Consider the following 16,202-nt stretch of genomic DNA (forward strand, 5'->3'; position numbering starts at 1 on the left):
TGTTGAGAGTGTTTCTTCAACCACTATTGAAAGCAGCACTCTCAGTGCAGCCACAACATCCACAACACCAACAGCTATAACAACACATTCTTCAACAGTGACATCAACTCCTGCTAGAACTACTACTGCAGTAGTTTTCACAACAGCACGACAGACAACAACTACTGCAGAATCTGTTGTGAGTGCTTCTTCAACTACTATTGAAACCACCACTGTGAGTGCAGCCACAACACCAACAGCTACAACAAATCATTCTTCAACAGTGACATCAACTGCTGCTGGAACTACTACTGCAGTAGTTTCCACTAAAGTGCCACAGACAAAATCTACTGCACTTCCTTTTGTGAGTACTTCTCCAACAACTATTGAAAGCACTACTGTCAGTGCAGCCACAACACCAACAGCTACAACAACACATCCACAAACAGCTACAACAAATCATATAACAGTGACATCATCTCCTGCTGGAATTACTACTGCAGGATTTTCCACAACAGCGCCACAGATGAAAACTACCGCAGTACCTGCTGTGAGTGCTTCTTCAAACACTGTTGAAAGCACCACTGTCAGTACAGCCACAACATCAACAGCTACTACAACACATCCTTCAACAGTGACATCAACTGCTTCTGGAAATACTACTGCAGGAATTTCAAGAACAGCACCTCAAACAATATCTTTTGCAGGAACTTCTGTGATTCCCTCTTCATCCACTATTGAAAGTTCTGCCGTCAGTACAATCATAACATCCACAATACCTACAGATACAACAACAGGGCCAACTACCACAACAACTTTTGCTGAAACAGCCACAACCAGTGGAATTTTTATCACATCAGTACCAGAAACACAAACATCTTCTTATGCCTCAGCCACTGAATTCAAAGGTACAACATCATTCATACCAGGTTCTGCTACTAGTGGAGCAGTAACCATGACTTCACCACCAACCTTTATTTCATTCTCTCCATCATCAAATATCTCTGACAGCACAACTGTTAGTAGCATTGAAACATCCGCAACAACATCAACAACAAACGGATTCTCTGCACTAAAAACTGAAAGTTCTGTTTTTAATTCAGCAACTCCCTATTCAACTACCGTTAACACTATGGCCGGTAGCACAGCTGGAACATCAACACATTCATTTGCATCAACCACTAAAGAAACTACTCTCTCAACCAGTCATGCAACATCAACAAGACCCTTGACATCTAAATTTATAGCACCTACGACTACAACTACAAAATTTGCACCTGTGTATCTAACAGATCTGGTGTTCCGCTCTTTTGACATATTTATAGTGGAACTCAATGATTCAAACTCGCAGGCCTTCAAGTCAAGAGCTGAGCTAGTCAGATCTCAGGTGAGTTAAAATAAACTTAAAAGATTCACAGGTGACATACAAAAAATATCTTTCCTGTATTTAAGAGAACAGACAGCAGACATTTTAATCCAAAGCCAAACATATATAGGGGTTTGTTTGGGTATTGTTATTATTTAAATGGTTTAGTTTACCATTAATGAATGACAGTTTATGTGCATCTCAATCAGCTACCTCATAAAGTATAGAAATCATCAACAGTAATAAATAAATATTTAATACATCTAATGATCATGGTTGTGATTGCCTGGTATTGTATGTTACAGCTTAGACCAGTCTACAGAGCAAAATATCCTTCCTTTATCGAAGTGATTGTCTTGCGTTTCAGGTAAATATGGAATGTATGTGCATTATGTGTTTAAAAAACAAACAAACAAGATGATGCAGTACACTTATTATATATTGGTAATATGCTCATATTAAAGGAAGACTTCACCCCAAAATGAAATTTATTTTCATTAATCACTTACCCCCATGTCATCAAAAACATTTAAAAGCTTTGTTCATTTTCGGAATACAATTTAAGATATTTTGGATTAAAAAACCGGGAGATTTGTGACTGTCCCATAAACTGCCAAGTAAAATACACTGTCAAGGTCCAGAAAAGTATGAAAATCATCGTCAGAATAGACCATCTGTCATCAGCGTATCAACCATAACGTTATAAAGCGATGAGAATACTTTTTGTATGAGAAGAAAACTAAAATAACAACTTTATTTGTCTTCTCTAACTCTCCCCACACCATCCTAGCATCATTTTGGAGAATATGACCTGACACAGGCTGTGTACGCCCTTCTGTGTCAGCCGCAACAGAAGACAGAAAACAGAAGAGCCTACGCTGCCTGCGTCAGCTCATATTCTCCAAAATGCCACTACGGTGATGTGTGCAGAAACAGAAAAGACAAATTGTTGGATAAAGTCGTTATTTTTGTTTTCTTCTCATAAAGTTCATAACTTTATGGTTGAACCACTGATGGCAAGTTGACTATTCTGACTTTTTCATACTTTTCTGGACCTTTACAGTGTATTTTACTTGGCAGTCTGTGGGACAGTTACAAAGCCTCCTGGTTTTCATCCAAAATATCTTAAATTGTTTTTTGAAGATGAAGAAGTTTTTATGGGTTTGGAACATCATGGGGGTAATTGATTAATAACAAATTTTTCATTTTAGGGTGGAGTATCCCTTTAAGGAATATTATGTGACATTCTTCTATATTTTCCAGACCAGGGTCGATCATCACCGAAACACAACTAATTTTCAACTCCACACAATCTATTCCAACCATTCAAGAGATTTCAGACACCCTCTTTACAGCAGTGATAACAGGAGATGTCAACCCCCTGAATATAACTCCTTATTCAATTTCAGTCAATGGTTCAGGTAAGTTTGCTTACATTTCAGAAAAAATCATGAAAATTCTTAAAGTCTTAGAAAAACTGTGCCTATCAGAGATATCACAGACCCAGTATGATCTCTGTACAAGCTTATAAATCCTTGGTGACCCTTGCCTTTAAGTCATGACCAGGACACTTAAAAGCATGTGCGGTGGATACAGTGTCAGCTTCTGGGAAATGAAGTAAGCAATCACAGGGATGCCTGAAGTTTGGCACTGAAGTATGGCATCTCATTCTCTTGGGGAAACATGGTTACATGCGTAACTTAGAGACGTTCTCCTTCAGGAACTTGAGCTGCATCAAAATGCTTTTGGATTGAGTATGCCCAAGCTGCCAGACTTACAAATCCCTGCCTAGTGTGGAAGAGCAAAGCTAAGGCGTGAGAAAATGAGCCAGTAGTGGCACATAATGCAGGTAGGAAACTGATAAATTAAGCAGGGTGGACATCCCACAGCATACTGAAGACCAAATTCTGGAGGACTGAGCCTTGACCCCCAAAGGAGAGGGGAGATCACAGGACTCAAGGCTATGGAATAGAATCCCGATCCACCGCTTAGCATAAGTAGACCTTATGTAGACCTTTAAGCTGGAGTGGGTCATCCCTGCAGAGAATCGGGCCTGCAGGAACTCCAGTAAAGTACCATCTGGCCAGTTACTGGGTTTCTACGAGAGGAGTTTTTCCTGGGAACACACAAGGATCTGGTGCACCAGCCTGTAAAAGGGGCGCAAACGCAGACCTCCTTTGTGGTTGTTATAATAGACCACTGCTGTGTTGTCGGTGCGCAACAACACAAGGTGATCTCTTAGGAGGAGTAAGTGTTTCAATGCTTAAAACTTGGCCAGCATCTCCAGGCAGTTGATGTGATGGTGACCACTCCACAGACTGCGGGCCGAGCAGCTACTCGTGACCGCTCCACAGCTGGTGAGGGACGTGTCCGTTGCTAACATTATGCGGTGACAAGGTGCTCCCAGCATGTCTAAGCCCAGCATTCCTCCACGTCTAAGGCACTAAGGCAAAGCCGCATGATTTTGAGCATGTGGAACGGGTTTCCCCTCAGGCAGAGCCCCTTGGACTTGAGCCACCACTGTAGTGTCTTATGTACAGCAGGCCAAAAGGTATCATGTTTGAAGCAGCTGCCATCAGACCCAGCAGTTTTAGGAAATGCTTGACAATACAATACAATATTTATTTATAAAGCACATTTAAAAACAACCAAGGCTGACCAAAGTGCTGTACATAGAGAATAAAATGCAGAGCAGTACAGGACAAAAGAAAAAATAAGCAGTAATCGTATCAGAATCAATGAGCATCAAAATCAAGAGAAAACAAAAAAAGTCTTTAAAGAAGATTTGAAGATGGAAACTGAAGGAGCCAGTCTGATATAGAGAGGCAGACTGTTCCAAAGTTTTGGGCCTGCAGTCGCAAAAGCACGGTCGCCTCGTTTTTTAAGCCTGGATCTAGGCACGATGAGAAGGCAGTGATCACTGGATCTCAAAGTACGAGAAGGAGTGTACAGACAGAGCAGATCAGTCAGGTACTGAGGGGCCAATTTGTTAAGAGCTTTATACACAAAAGTAACATTTTAAAATCAATTCTAAATTTAACAGGTAGCCAATGGAGTTTGAATAAGATAGGGGTGATCGACTCATACTTGCGTGTCCCAGTGAGGAGTCTAGCTGCTGCGTTTTGCACTAGCTGTAGGCGAGAGAGAGAAGACTGAGATAGACCAAAGTAAAGTGAATTACAGTAGTCTAGTCGTGATGTTACGAATGCATGAGTCACTATTGAAGATTACTCTGAGTTAAAAACAGTTTCACTTTAGAGAGTTGGCGGAGCTGAAAAAATCATGACTTTACAACAGCACTGATCTGTTTCTCAAATTTTAAGTTGTGGTCAAACAGAAAGCCCAGATTTCTTGTGAAGTGGGTTTCATACGGTGCGAGAGAACCACGGTCAACATCAAACACACAGTTTTCCTTGGGCCCGAAGATAATTATTTCAGTTTCATTTTCGTTTAGGTTTAGAAAGTTACTTGAAAGCCAAAGTTTAAGATCACTTAAACAGGCAAACAAGGGTTGTAGACCATTTTTATCATTATGTTTTAAGGGAAAATAAATCTGAGTATCGTCGGCATACAAATGGAAGGATACTTCATATTTATTAAAGATGGAAGCCACAGGTAACAGATACAGAATAAACAATATGGGGCCGAGGATTGATCCCTGTGGGACTCCGCAATTCAGAGGTACACTAGTGGAGGATTGATGACCAATACGGACACTAAAACATCTGTTGTTCAGATAAGAGCGAACCACTGCAAGACAACGCCTCGAAAGCCCACGGATGCCTTCAGACGTCGCAACAGGACCTCATGGTCAACTAAGTCAAATGCAGAACTCAAATCTAATAAGACTATTATTATAATAAGGCCATTGATTTCCCAGAGTCAGTTTCAGTGAAAATATCACTTGACACTCTTAAAAGAGCAGATACTGTGTTGTGTAGAGCTTTAAAACCAGATTGAAATGTTTCATGGAGAGAATTTACGGATAAGTAAGATTGTAGTTGAATCAGTACAACTCTCTCAAGGATCTTCAAAATAAAAGGTAGATTAGAAATAGGACGATAGTTAGAAAGAGTGGAAGGATCGAGATTAGTTTTTTTAAGATATGGCGTCACCACAGCAACTTTCAGACTGTTAGGGAAGGAATCAGTTGACAGGCATTTGTTAATTAAAAGTAACAGGCCAGGTCCAACTGTGTCCATAATTTGCGTAAGGAAAGAAAGTGGAATAATATCCTGTGGACAGATAGCAGTAAAAGGGGTCTGTAGAGGGCTCACTGTGCTTGACAGTGCGTGACTGGCCTTCTCTCACTCTCGGTCCGACTCGATCCGAGCAGGAGACAGACATGCCTTCATCGTGGTCAAATCCAACACGAACCCCGGATAACTGGTTCTCTGCAGGACTTAAAAACAGAAAAAAAAATTTAATCGGTTCACTCTGAGCAGAATCGATATTTTAATGTTTCTGTTTCTGCGTTCCTCTGATATTATTACCTTTCAGAAATCGGTTCGGGTGGAAGAAATACTGGTTATTTTTTTTATCTTTGCCTATAATTTGCCTAATAATAATAAAGTACAGCATTTTCTTTACTCAAAAAGAAAAGGAAAAAAGAGAGATCTGGTAACGTTAGCCAATAACCCGCTGAGTTAAGTTATAGCCAGCTTCTTCTTTTCTAGATTTTGGCCAAATGTATACAGGCTACTAAAGAAACAAACAAAAAAAATCTCTCAACACTTTAAAGACATTAAAATATTTTTAGGATATTTAATAAAGTTTGCTGCATTGTAAAAAAAAAACAATACTTGTATAAGATTGAGTTTTGAGAGTGAAAAAAAATAAGTCACGTCTCATGTCACATTTTATTAGCCCTATTACTTTCCAAAATAATTAAGGCTAAAATGCCTTTAGGCTAAAGCAAAATGTTAACAAACATTCTAAAAAGTTATTAATTTCTCTCCAAAACAAATCATCTAAAGTTAAGGCTATAAAAACGTCAATCCAAAAACAAATAATTTAAGGTGAAGCTGATGCCTACCTCTCCCATTCGGCAAAAATCAAAATGTTTCCATATTCCAGACGTATCTGGATGCTAAAATATGATTTATTATATAGTGTTTGTATTTTCATCGACATAAAACATCATCCTTCACATCGGCTTTATCAGCACAGTGAGGCACAGTCACGCTGGATGCAACAAATTTTGCACAACGGAGCACTGTAACTTTTTTATTTGTTTACTTAACTCTATTTTATTTTGATAGTGAACAGGCTTCAATATAGGAAAATTATGTGTGTGCGCGTAAGGTCATACCAACGCTGGCTGGTTATACAGAAGCAAGACATTATTCAAAGCCGTCAAGCTTTTGCAAAATAAAGAAAACTAGGGTCCCACTCTCTGCTGTTTCGTTTTCCTTTCCGAAAACTTTGGAACGTGTCACAATAAACCGCAATTTAGCACTTTTTTTCTTTCATTTCGTTTATCTGTAAATATGATTTAAGCTAAATATATTTAGTGTATATGCCTATATTCCTTTTTATGTCATCCTGTAGTTTTTCTGTATTTTTCCATTCACAGAAGCGCTGCAGATGCGTGTGATCTGTTGAATTCATCTCACACTATCCTCAGATAAACTCTAATGGTGGTGTATTGCCATTGTGACTTACCTATGATGAGTTCACAGCTGAGCAGACATTTCACTCATTGGCTTCAGCGACACATTTGCATAGGACGTACTACTGGAATTCGTGATTGGTTGACAGCAAATGTAAAATGTTAAATGGACCGATAAAATAACGTTTTTAACTGGTTAATGGCCATTTCAAATTTTTGATTCTGTTCGGAACTATAAAATTTGAATTCGTTACTGTTTCTGGTTTTGTTCCAGTCAAAATTTAGTTCGTTTCTGGTTTTATTTTTATTTTTCAATTCTTGAACCGGTTCAGAGCCCTGGTTCTCTTTACTGGAGAAAGCACACTTTTCTTTGTGTTAGGTCTTAACCCCAGCTCCTTCATGTGAGCGAGAATGACATCTAATCTAATGACAATCTAATATCAGCCTCAATCTAATATCAACCATTCGTCATTGTGGTTGAGTATGCGGATGCCCTGTAGTAACAGAGGAGCCAGAGCAGCAAACCTCAGGAACTGTGGAAGTACGTGTCTTTTAGATTGATCTTGACAAACCAGTCCTCTGACCTGATCTAAGACATGACCTACTTAATACGGATCATCCTGAACTTCAATCGCATGACTGAGCGGTTCAAATGACACAAACCTAAAATGGGACACAACCCTCCATCCTTCTTTGGAATGATGAATTACCAGCTGTAGAACCCAAACTCTCTGTTGAGAGGAGGGACCACCTTGATGGCCTTCTTTCTAAAGAGAGTGTTTACTTTTTGTTCCATTACCAGAGCCTGCTCGGGTGGAGGAGAACCAAACTGGATTAGCTCTTTCAACTAGCCTCTCAGTACTGCTACATTTCTGGGCGGTGACTTAGAGAAGCACTGAAGACCACTATGCCCTGAAGCATAATCAGATTTAAAAAAAAATAAAAAAATGTATTCCTCACACAGCAGTTACAGCAGTGCGAGGAATGCTAGTGAAGTCTCCCTACTCAAAGAGAGCCTTTCGAGAGCGAAGCATACGCAGTGACAAACGCTCGCGATGCGGGCAGTCAGCTCCCTCGAGAGCTAACTCTGAGTGCTTTGCTCCCAAGAAGACAACACACAAACTGTGTGCGTCCCCACCCGAGATGCTGCCCACTCTCACCCTATGTTTATCTTTCACTCGCATTGGAAAATAAAGAGAAATAATGGACAGACAACACCAAATTAGACTTGCAGAATTTACAGGTGCATCTCAAAAAGTTTGAATATCATGGAAAAGGTATTTATTTTTTGGAACTGGATTAAAAAAGCTAACTTTCTTATATCCTAGATTAATTGAACACAATTTTGATGGTTATGACCTATATCTTAGGAAAATATAAAAATACTGGGTACCTCTGGGGCTACTTTAGGACATGCAACCACAATTATGGGAAAGACTACTGACTTGACAGTTGTCCAGAAGACAATCATCAACACCCTCTTCAAGAAGGGTAAGCCACAGAAGGTCATTGGAGAGGCACAGAACCCAAGGTCCAGTGTGAAGTGTCTGAAGTCAGTGATGACTTGGGATGCCGTGACGTCTGCTGGTGTTAGTCCATTGTGTTTAATCAAGTCCAAAGTCAGGGCAGCCATCTACCAAGAGATTTTGGAGCACTTTGGAATTTCATTTTGCAGCAGGACTTTAGCACCTGCTCACAGTGCCAAAACTACTTTCAATTGGTTAACTGACCATGATATTACTGAGCTTGATTGGCCAGCCAACATGCTTGACCTGAACCTCACAGATAATTTATGGGGTATTGTGAAGAGGAAGATAAGTAACATATGACATACAATACAGAGGAGCTGAAGGCCACTATTAAAGCAACCTGGGCTTCAAGAATGCCTCAGCAGTGAGGCATCACCACAGGCTGATCGCCTCCATGCCACGCCACATTGAAGAATTAATTCATTCAAAAGGAGCCCCAACCAAGTATTGAGTGCAATCTTGAACATTTCTGTTTTGTAAATCGTTTATTGATTGGTCTTTGAGAAAATATTCTCATTTTTTGAGATACAGAATTTTTAATTTTCCTAAGCTGTAAAGTAATAACCATAAGAATTAAAACAAAAAACTTTTGAAATATTTCAGTTTGTGTGTAATGAATCTAGAATATAAGAACGTTTGCTTTTTCAATTAAATTACAAAAATTAAAGAACGTTTCCATGATATTCAAATTTTCTGAGATGCACCTGTATAATATTATACTAGTCTTATGTGTATAGAATGACACAAACAACACAGTACATTAAAACTATAATGAAACAAACAAAAAGGTTTTTAAGACATTATATTTTATAAAAAATTTTCATCTTCTTTACTACAGTTATAAACATGACTACTTCAACTACAGCATCAACAACAACAACAGCGAGGACAGTGATGACAACAACAACAACAACGACAACAACAACACTGATGACAAAAACAAGACCCTTGACATCTACAACTAAAGTGCCTACAACTACAACTACAAAATTTATACCCGTCTATCTAACATCTCTGGTGTTTCGCTCTTTTGACATATTTATAGTTGAACTCAGTGATGTAAACTCTCAGGCCTTCAAGTCAAGAGCTGATCTTGTCAGATCTCAGGTGAGTTAGAATAAACCTTTTTTTTACAGATGACACAGAATATATCTTGCCTGTATTGAAGAGACAACAGATATTTAGACCAAAGCCAAACATACTGTATAGGGGTTTGTTATTATTTAAACTGTTAAGTTTACCATAGATAATTGACACGTTTTGTTTTTCCCCTCTTAAAGTAAAAAAAAATCATCAACATTTATCAATGCAATTTTCAAAAAATGAAAAGGTTCATTCTGATTGTGCTTGTGACTGCCTGTTATTATATGTTTCAGCTTGAACCAATCTTCAGAGCAAAATATCCTTCCTTCATCAGAGTAATTGTCTTAAGTTTCAGGTAAATATGGAATTTATGTTCATTGTGGGTTTAGTACTCACACACACAAAAACATACAGTGGGGAAAATATTTATCTGACCCCCTCCTGATTTTGTAAGTGTGCCCACTTACAAAGAAATAAAGGGTCTGTCATTTTTTATGTTAGGTTTATTTTAATAGAAACAGAATACCAACCAAAAAAATCCAGAAACAATATATACAGGTTTAAAATTGTTTGCATTTCAGTGAGAGGAATAATTATTTGATCCCTGAGCAAAACATGACTTAGTACTTAGTGTAGAAACCCTTGTTGGCAAGCACAGAGGTAAGAATTTTTTTTGTAGTTGATCACCAGGTTTGCACACATCTCAGAAGGGATTTTGATCCACTTCTCTTTACAGATCCTCTCTAAATCCTTAAGGTTTCTTGGCTGTCATTTGGCAACAACAGGTTTTTAAGCTTCCTCCACAGATTTTCAACTTTTAAAAGTGGCAGTACTAATCTGTGTTCCACATGGGCACATAACTAATCTGTGGGAGCCAGAATTCTTGCTGGTTGGAAGTGGGTAAAAAACTTATTTCAATCACTGAAATACATGATGGGTTGATATTCTGTGTCTATCCGTTAAAATAAACCTACCATAAAAATCCCAGACCATTCATTTCTTTTTAGCTGTGCAGACTTTTCCCCACTGTATGTATATATATATATATATATATATATATATATATATATATATATATATATATATATATATATATATATATTTATATATAAAATATGCTCATACTAAGGAATCCTATTTGACATGCTTTGATTTTTTTCCCAGTCCTGGGTCAATCATCACGTATACAGAACTAGTTTTTAACTCCACACAAGCTCTTCCTACGGTTCAAGAGATTGCAGACACTCTCTTGACAGCAGTGGAAACCGGATCTGTCGATCCACTGAAAATAATCCCTATAACAGTTTCAGTCAATGGTTCAGGTAAGTGTGATTGCATTTCAAATCATATCTTGCAACATGTTCTGAAAGTATTACAACAACTGCACCTAGCACTTTTGCTCAATAGATATTGTGGAATTTCTAACCTTCTTTAACATTAGTCACTAGTTGATTATCCCCTGGTTTTATAGACAAGGCTTAAGCCTAGTCCCAGACTAAAGTGTAAGTCTGAGCTGTTTCAACTGAAAGAAATTTGCACCGACTGATCTTATAATATATCAGTGCCTTTGTTTTGTCTCAAGATGCACACCAGTAATGTTTCTTCTAAGACATGTTAATAAAAAAATAACTTAAATTTCCTAATTGAACAATGGCCTAACCCTGGCCTAGTCTAAATCCTGTCTGTGAAACTGGGCCTATATGTATATAGGAATAACAAGCAAAACATACAGTACATATGGACTGAACGAAACAAAAAAAGTTAAATTGTTGATCTTTTTCTCTCAGTTATAGCTACGACTGTAGCTGCAACTACAACTACAATTGCAGCTGCAACTACAGCTTCAAGTGGACTGAAGATTGAATCCAGCCTTCTCCAAGCAACATGGCTCATTGTTATGGCGAAAATATTACAACTTTTCCTATAGATCCCTTAACAATGATTGCAAGTTGCGAGAAATACAAGGCATGTGCAAGGCACGAATTATACTTGTAAATTATAATATTTTTGTATTAGTATGTGTATTAGTTATTATTAGTGTATTAGTATGTATTATGTTTATTTAGTATTGTAGCACACTCTCAAAATAATGGCGATGGCAATATAAAGTTTAAAATATGATAAAATAAAAAGTTCTTTATATATAATACTGATATATATATATCAGCAGGTTGTAGAAATCAATCAAAAAAGTTAATTTCCTCAGTATTTTAAATGTAATGCTTTTGTTTAATTGTCTGCAGGTTAAAGACTGTTTATACTGTTATCTTTTTTCTAGTATGTGTTAACATTGCAAGATCATAATATATCTTATTGTATTCAAATAAACATATTTATTAAGTTCATATCGTCCAATATTGCATGATTGATTGAAGTATTTACATTTATTTAAAAAGTAAAGGGTTTTATATTAATTTAATTGAATGAAGTCTTAATGCAACTTTACCCTTCACAATTCTTCCATTGCAAACACTTTAAAGCTCATTTGTCAAATTTGGCCATTTATAATATAATCACAAATTCAGGATAGTATGAGAGAGGATCCAGGGTGCCTTGTCTCCAAAAATTTGATTGATGAGGATCATAAAAGCCATCTGTTCTGGACACCTGTTTGTACCCCCCCTCCCCTCTCTGTACACCCCCCAGTGACAGAGAGGAATTTCGGAGGGGGGAGAAGTGTTGGGAAGCTATGTGCTTTTTTTAAACTCTGAAAAGGGCGAAATCATGAAAATGGTGTAAGGGAAGATTTTATTAAGGTTTTAAGTACACAGTGCATTTCAAGAAACAGATTATAAACACATAGCAGCAATGGAAACAATGTAAAAACGTTGTTACAATTGAAAAAAAAGAAAACTTTTTGGTTGCTGGTTATTAATCTAAATCAGTTAAACAAGTCAAAAACTATCAGATATGTTTTCGTTAAGCAACATGTGAAAAAGATGTGAGAGCTTGTAGCATTACAATTTAAAAATGGTGTTTTGTTACCAGCTAGAAAAGAAAGATAACTAGGTAATAGAGCTTTACCATTTGTACCTTACCTCAAACTGAAAAAAAGAAACGAATGTAAAGCAGCGATACAAACCAGAAAAGTAGGCGTTTTGTCACGAGGTTAGAAAAAGTTAAAACAAAAGAAAAAAGATGGTAGGTATTTACGCTGATCTCAAAGAAAATACATTGGACCCCGTCTTTTAAACACCAGCACAAGATACTTGTCAAAACTATGCTGTACTTTACCACTAACTACAATTTTACTGACAGAGAGTTAAACGAAAGAAAATAAAAAGATCTCCCAGCAATGTGTTAAGTCATCTCCGTTGAGTCTTCCTCCCACCACCGCAGACACAGTTAGAATGAGGCTTGGGAATGGTCCGGAAAAAAACCATGCCTCCAGCGCTAGAGAGGGCAGGACAGGAGGCGTGATAGCAGCATCAAATAGATTTAAATGTTACAATAATTAAACTAAGTAGTTTTTAATAAATAGACATCAGTCCTTAATTAGTGAAAACTTTATATCCGTTTAAACATATGGTCAATTTTTACTTTTTAAATGATGTAGGCCTATACGATTTTTATTTACTTTTAGTCTTAAAAAAAAAAAAAAAAAAAAAAAAAAAACATCGTTGAAAAAGTGTTATTTGTTTTTAATTTATTAAGTTAATTACTCTAATCTACGACTAGTCTAAATCTAGACTATTCCCGTCGATAGATCTTTTATTTTTGTCAAGCTTAATTTCTCAAGCTATGTCAATTAACACACACACACAAACACACTTTCCTTCTATCAAGCTTGTGTCGTGTTATCTAGTAAATAAACCAGACATCATCTCAAGCATCGAAACGTGACCGTGTCCGGCGTCTGGCGTCTGTGTGATTCCTGGCGCGTGCATATCAGTTAGACATCAAGCGATTGTAAAATATCTAACGGTTTGAAATGCTTGTAACTCCATTGTGAAAATAACTAATTTCAATGGACGTCTGTGTCATTTAACAGGCCAAAAATCCATCCACTCAAAGACCCCAATGTACGTTTTAACAAGACAGAGGTTAGTATATATATATATATATATATATATATATATATATATATACATAGGATTTTTATTTTAATTACATTTATTATTTTTATTCACAAGGTGGTTTTTCAAACACAAATGCAAGCATCAATGCAAAGCCTCAACACACACGCACACACACACACACACATATACTTTCCTTCACCAGCGCTTAATCTGTGAAACATTTCTATAGCCACAAACCTTATTTAACAAAATCTAAAATGAGATCTGAGTTATTTCTATATTAAGTGCTTCTGTAAGTTGGAATCTTTCGTTGTCATATCTTTTACATTTTATTAAAATAGGTTAAACTGTTTCAGAAGATCAGATTTAACACAAAGTCCAGACACATGTATTTCATCTTATAAATAATGACTGATTAAGTGCAATGTGTCCAATTCTATGGCGAGATCTTCCCTTCTATTCCCAAAAATTCTCCTTTCATTTCCAACTGTTATTTGAATATTATATAAATGCCGCCCTTTATTCTAACCAACCCATTTAATTTGACACGTATCTTTTTATTTTTTATTTATTTTTTAATTAGACCTTTTATTTCTTATTTATTCATTGGAGTATTAAATACGATGTCTGACATTTTAATGCTTTTATCTGATCCACTACTTTCATTACCTTCATTACCTATATGTGTGGGTATCCATACAAAATAAATATTTGTTTTGCTTGTATTCTGAACAAACTCTGTAAAATGACTGACAAAATGTCTTGTCTATTAGAAGCTTCACCACTCTTTAAACTTGATAGTACTGAAAATGAGTCTGAACATATGACTACTTTAGGTATATTGATTGATTGATTGATTGATTGATTGATTGATTGATTGATTGATTGATTGATAGATAGACTTTATTAATCCCACATTGGGGAAATTTCTGTGTTACAGCAGCTCAAAAATAAAAAATATAATATAATAGAATAGAATAAAAGTGGTTACAATAACAGTAATAATGATGATTAGAGAACAACTGTATTCACACAATAACCAACCTTATGTAAACAGACAGTATATAAATACAAATATACAATTATACAAATAAGTATAATGTAAATGAACGAAGGTTAAATATAGCACAATTGTAGGTGACACACGTAAGAAATAGATAAAGAAATACACATAATGCAGAATAATTGTCCGGTGCTACTTAAAGTTCAGAAGCAGCTTGCAGTGCTGCATTATGATGTTGCATTAAAAAGTCTGACTGCTGCTGGAATGAAGGACCTGCGGAAGCGCTCCTTCTTACACTGAGGGTGCAGCAGTCTGCTACTGAAGGAGCTGCTCAAGGAGCTCACAGTCTCACAGGGGTGAGAAGGGTTGCCCATAATAGATGTCAACCTGGCTAACATCCTCCTCTCCCCCACCTCCTCTATGGTGTCCAGAGGGCAGACCAGAACAGAGCTAGCCTTCTTCACCAGTTTATTAAGCTTTTTCCTGTCCCTTTCTGTACTCCCAGCTCCCCAGCATACTACTGCATAAAATATTGCAGATGCCACCACAGAGTCATAAAAAGTTTTTAACAGAGACCTGCACACACCGAAAGAACTCAGCCTCCTCAGCAGGTGGAGACGGCTTTGGCCCTTCTTGTACAGGACATCTGTGTTTGTGGACCAGTCTAGTTTCTTGTTAAGGTGAACACCCAGGTATTTGTATGTCTCCACCATCTCAATGTCAACACCCTGGATGTTCACCGGTGTAGCACCAGGTGGCCTCCGGCGAAAGTCAACTACCATAATAGATGTCAACCTGGCTAACATCCTCCTCTCCCCCACCTCCTCTATGGTGTCCAGAGGGCAGACCAGAACAGAGCTAGCCTTCTTCACCAGTTTATTAAGCTTTTTCCTGTCCTTTTCTGTACTCCCAGCTCCCCAGCATACTACTGCATAAAATATTGCAGATGCCACCACAGAGTCATAAAAAGTTTTTAACAGAGACCTGCACACACCGAAAGAACTCAGCCTCCTCAGCAGGTGGAGACGGCTTTGGCCCTTCTTGTACAGGACATCTGTGTTTGTGGACCAGTCTAGTTTCTTGTTAAGGTGAACACCCAGGTATTTGTATGTCTCCACCATCTCAATGTCAACACCCTGGATGTTCACCGGTGTAGCACCAGGTGGCCTCCGGCGAAAGTCAACTACCATCTCCTTAGTCTTGCTGGCGTTGATGTGAAGGTGGTTTAACTCACACCAGTTGACAAAGTCCCCGATGACCTCCCGGTACTCCTGGTCATTCTCCTCTGCAACCCTCCCAACAATGGCAGTATCGTCTGAGAACTTCTGCATGTGACAGCTGCTTGTGTTATACCTGAAGTCTGCTGTATACAGGGTGTAGAGAAAAGGAGCAAGCACTGTCCCCTGTGGTGCTCCTGTGCTGCTCATCACCACATCAGACACACAGTCCTGGAGCCTCACATACTGTGGTCTGTCCGTGAGGTAACTGATGGTCCATGCAGACAGGTGTTGGTCAACACCAGCCCCCAATAGCTTCTCCCAGAGCAGTGATGGTTGAATTGTATTGAAAGCACTGGAAAAATAAAAAAACATGACCCTCACAGTGCTCCCAG

The 16,202-nt window shown here is 37.8% G+C and overlaps 1 protein-coding gene across 1 annotated transcript; it reads left to right on the forward strand.

The window, feature by feature from the left end:
- The first annotated feature begins 1,238 nt into the window (after nt 1–1,238).
- Nucleotides 1,239–11,608, forward strand: LOC132142749 (uncharacterized). The gene is made up of 7 exons (XM_059552857.1): nt 1,239–1,366; nt 1,651–1,712; nt 2,609–2,766; nt 9,324–9,592; nt 9,862–9,923; nt 10,733–10,890; nt 11,356–11,608. Exons 4-7 carry the CDS (start codon nt 9,332–9,334, stop codon nt 11,493–11,495), a joined length of 621 nt encoding a protein of 206 aa, XP_059408840.1. The 5' UTR covers nt 1,239–1,366; nt 1,651–1,712; nt 2,609–2,766; nt 9,324–9,331; the 3' UTR covers nt 11,496–11,608.
- Nucleotides 11,609–16,202: the final 4,594 nt, after the last annotated feature.

This window comes from Carassius carassius, chromosome 6 (assembly GCF_963082965.1).
Source record: "Carassius carassius chromosome 6, fCarCar2.1, whole genome shotgun sequence".
Classification (NCBI taxonomy): Eukaryota; Metazoa; Chordata; class Actinopteri; order Cypriniformes; family Cyprinidae; genus Carassius; species Carassius carassius.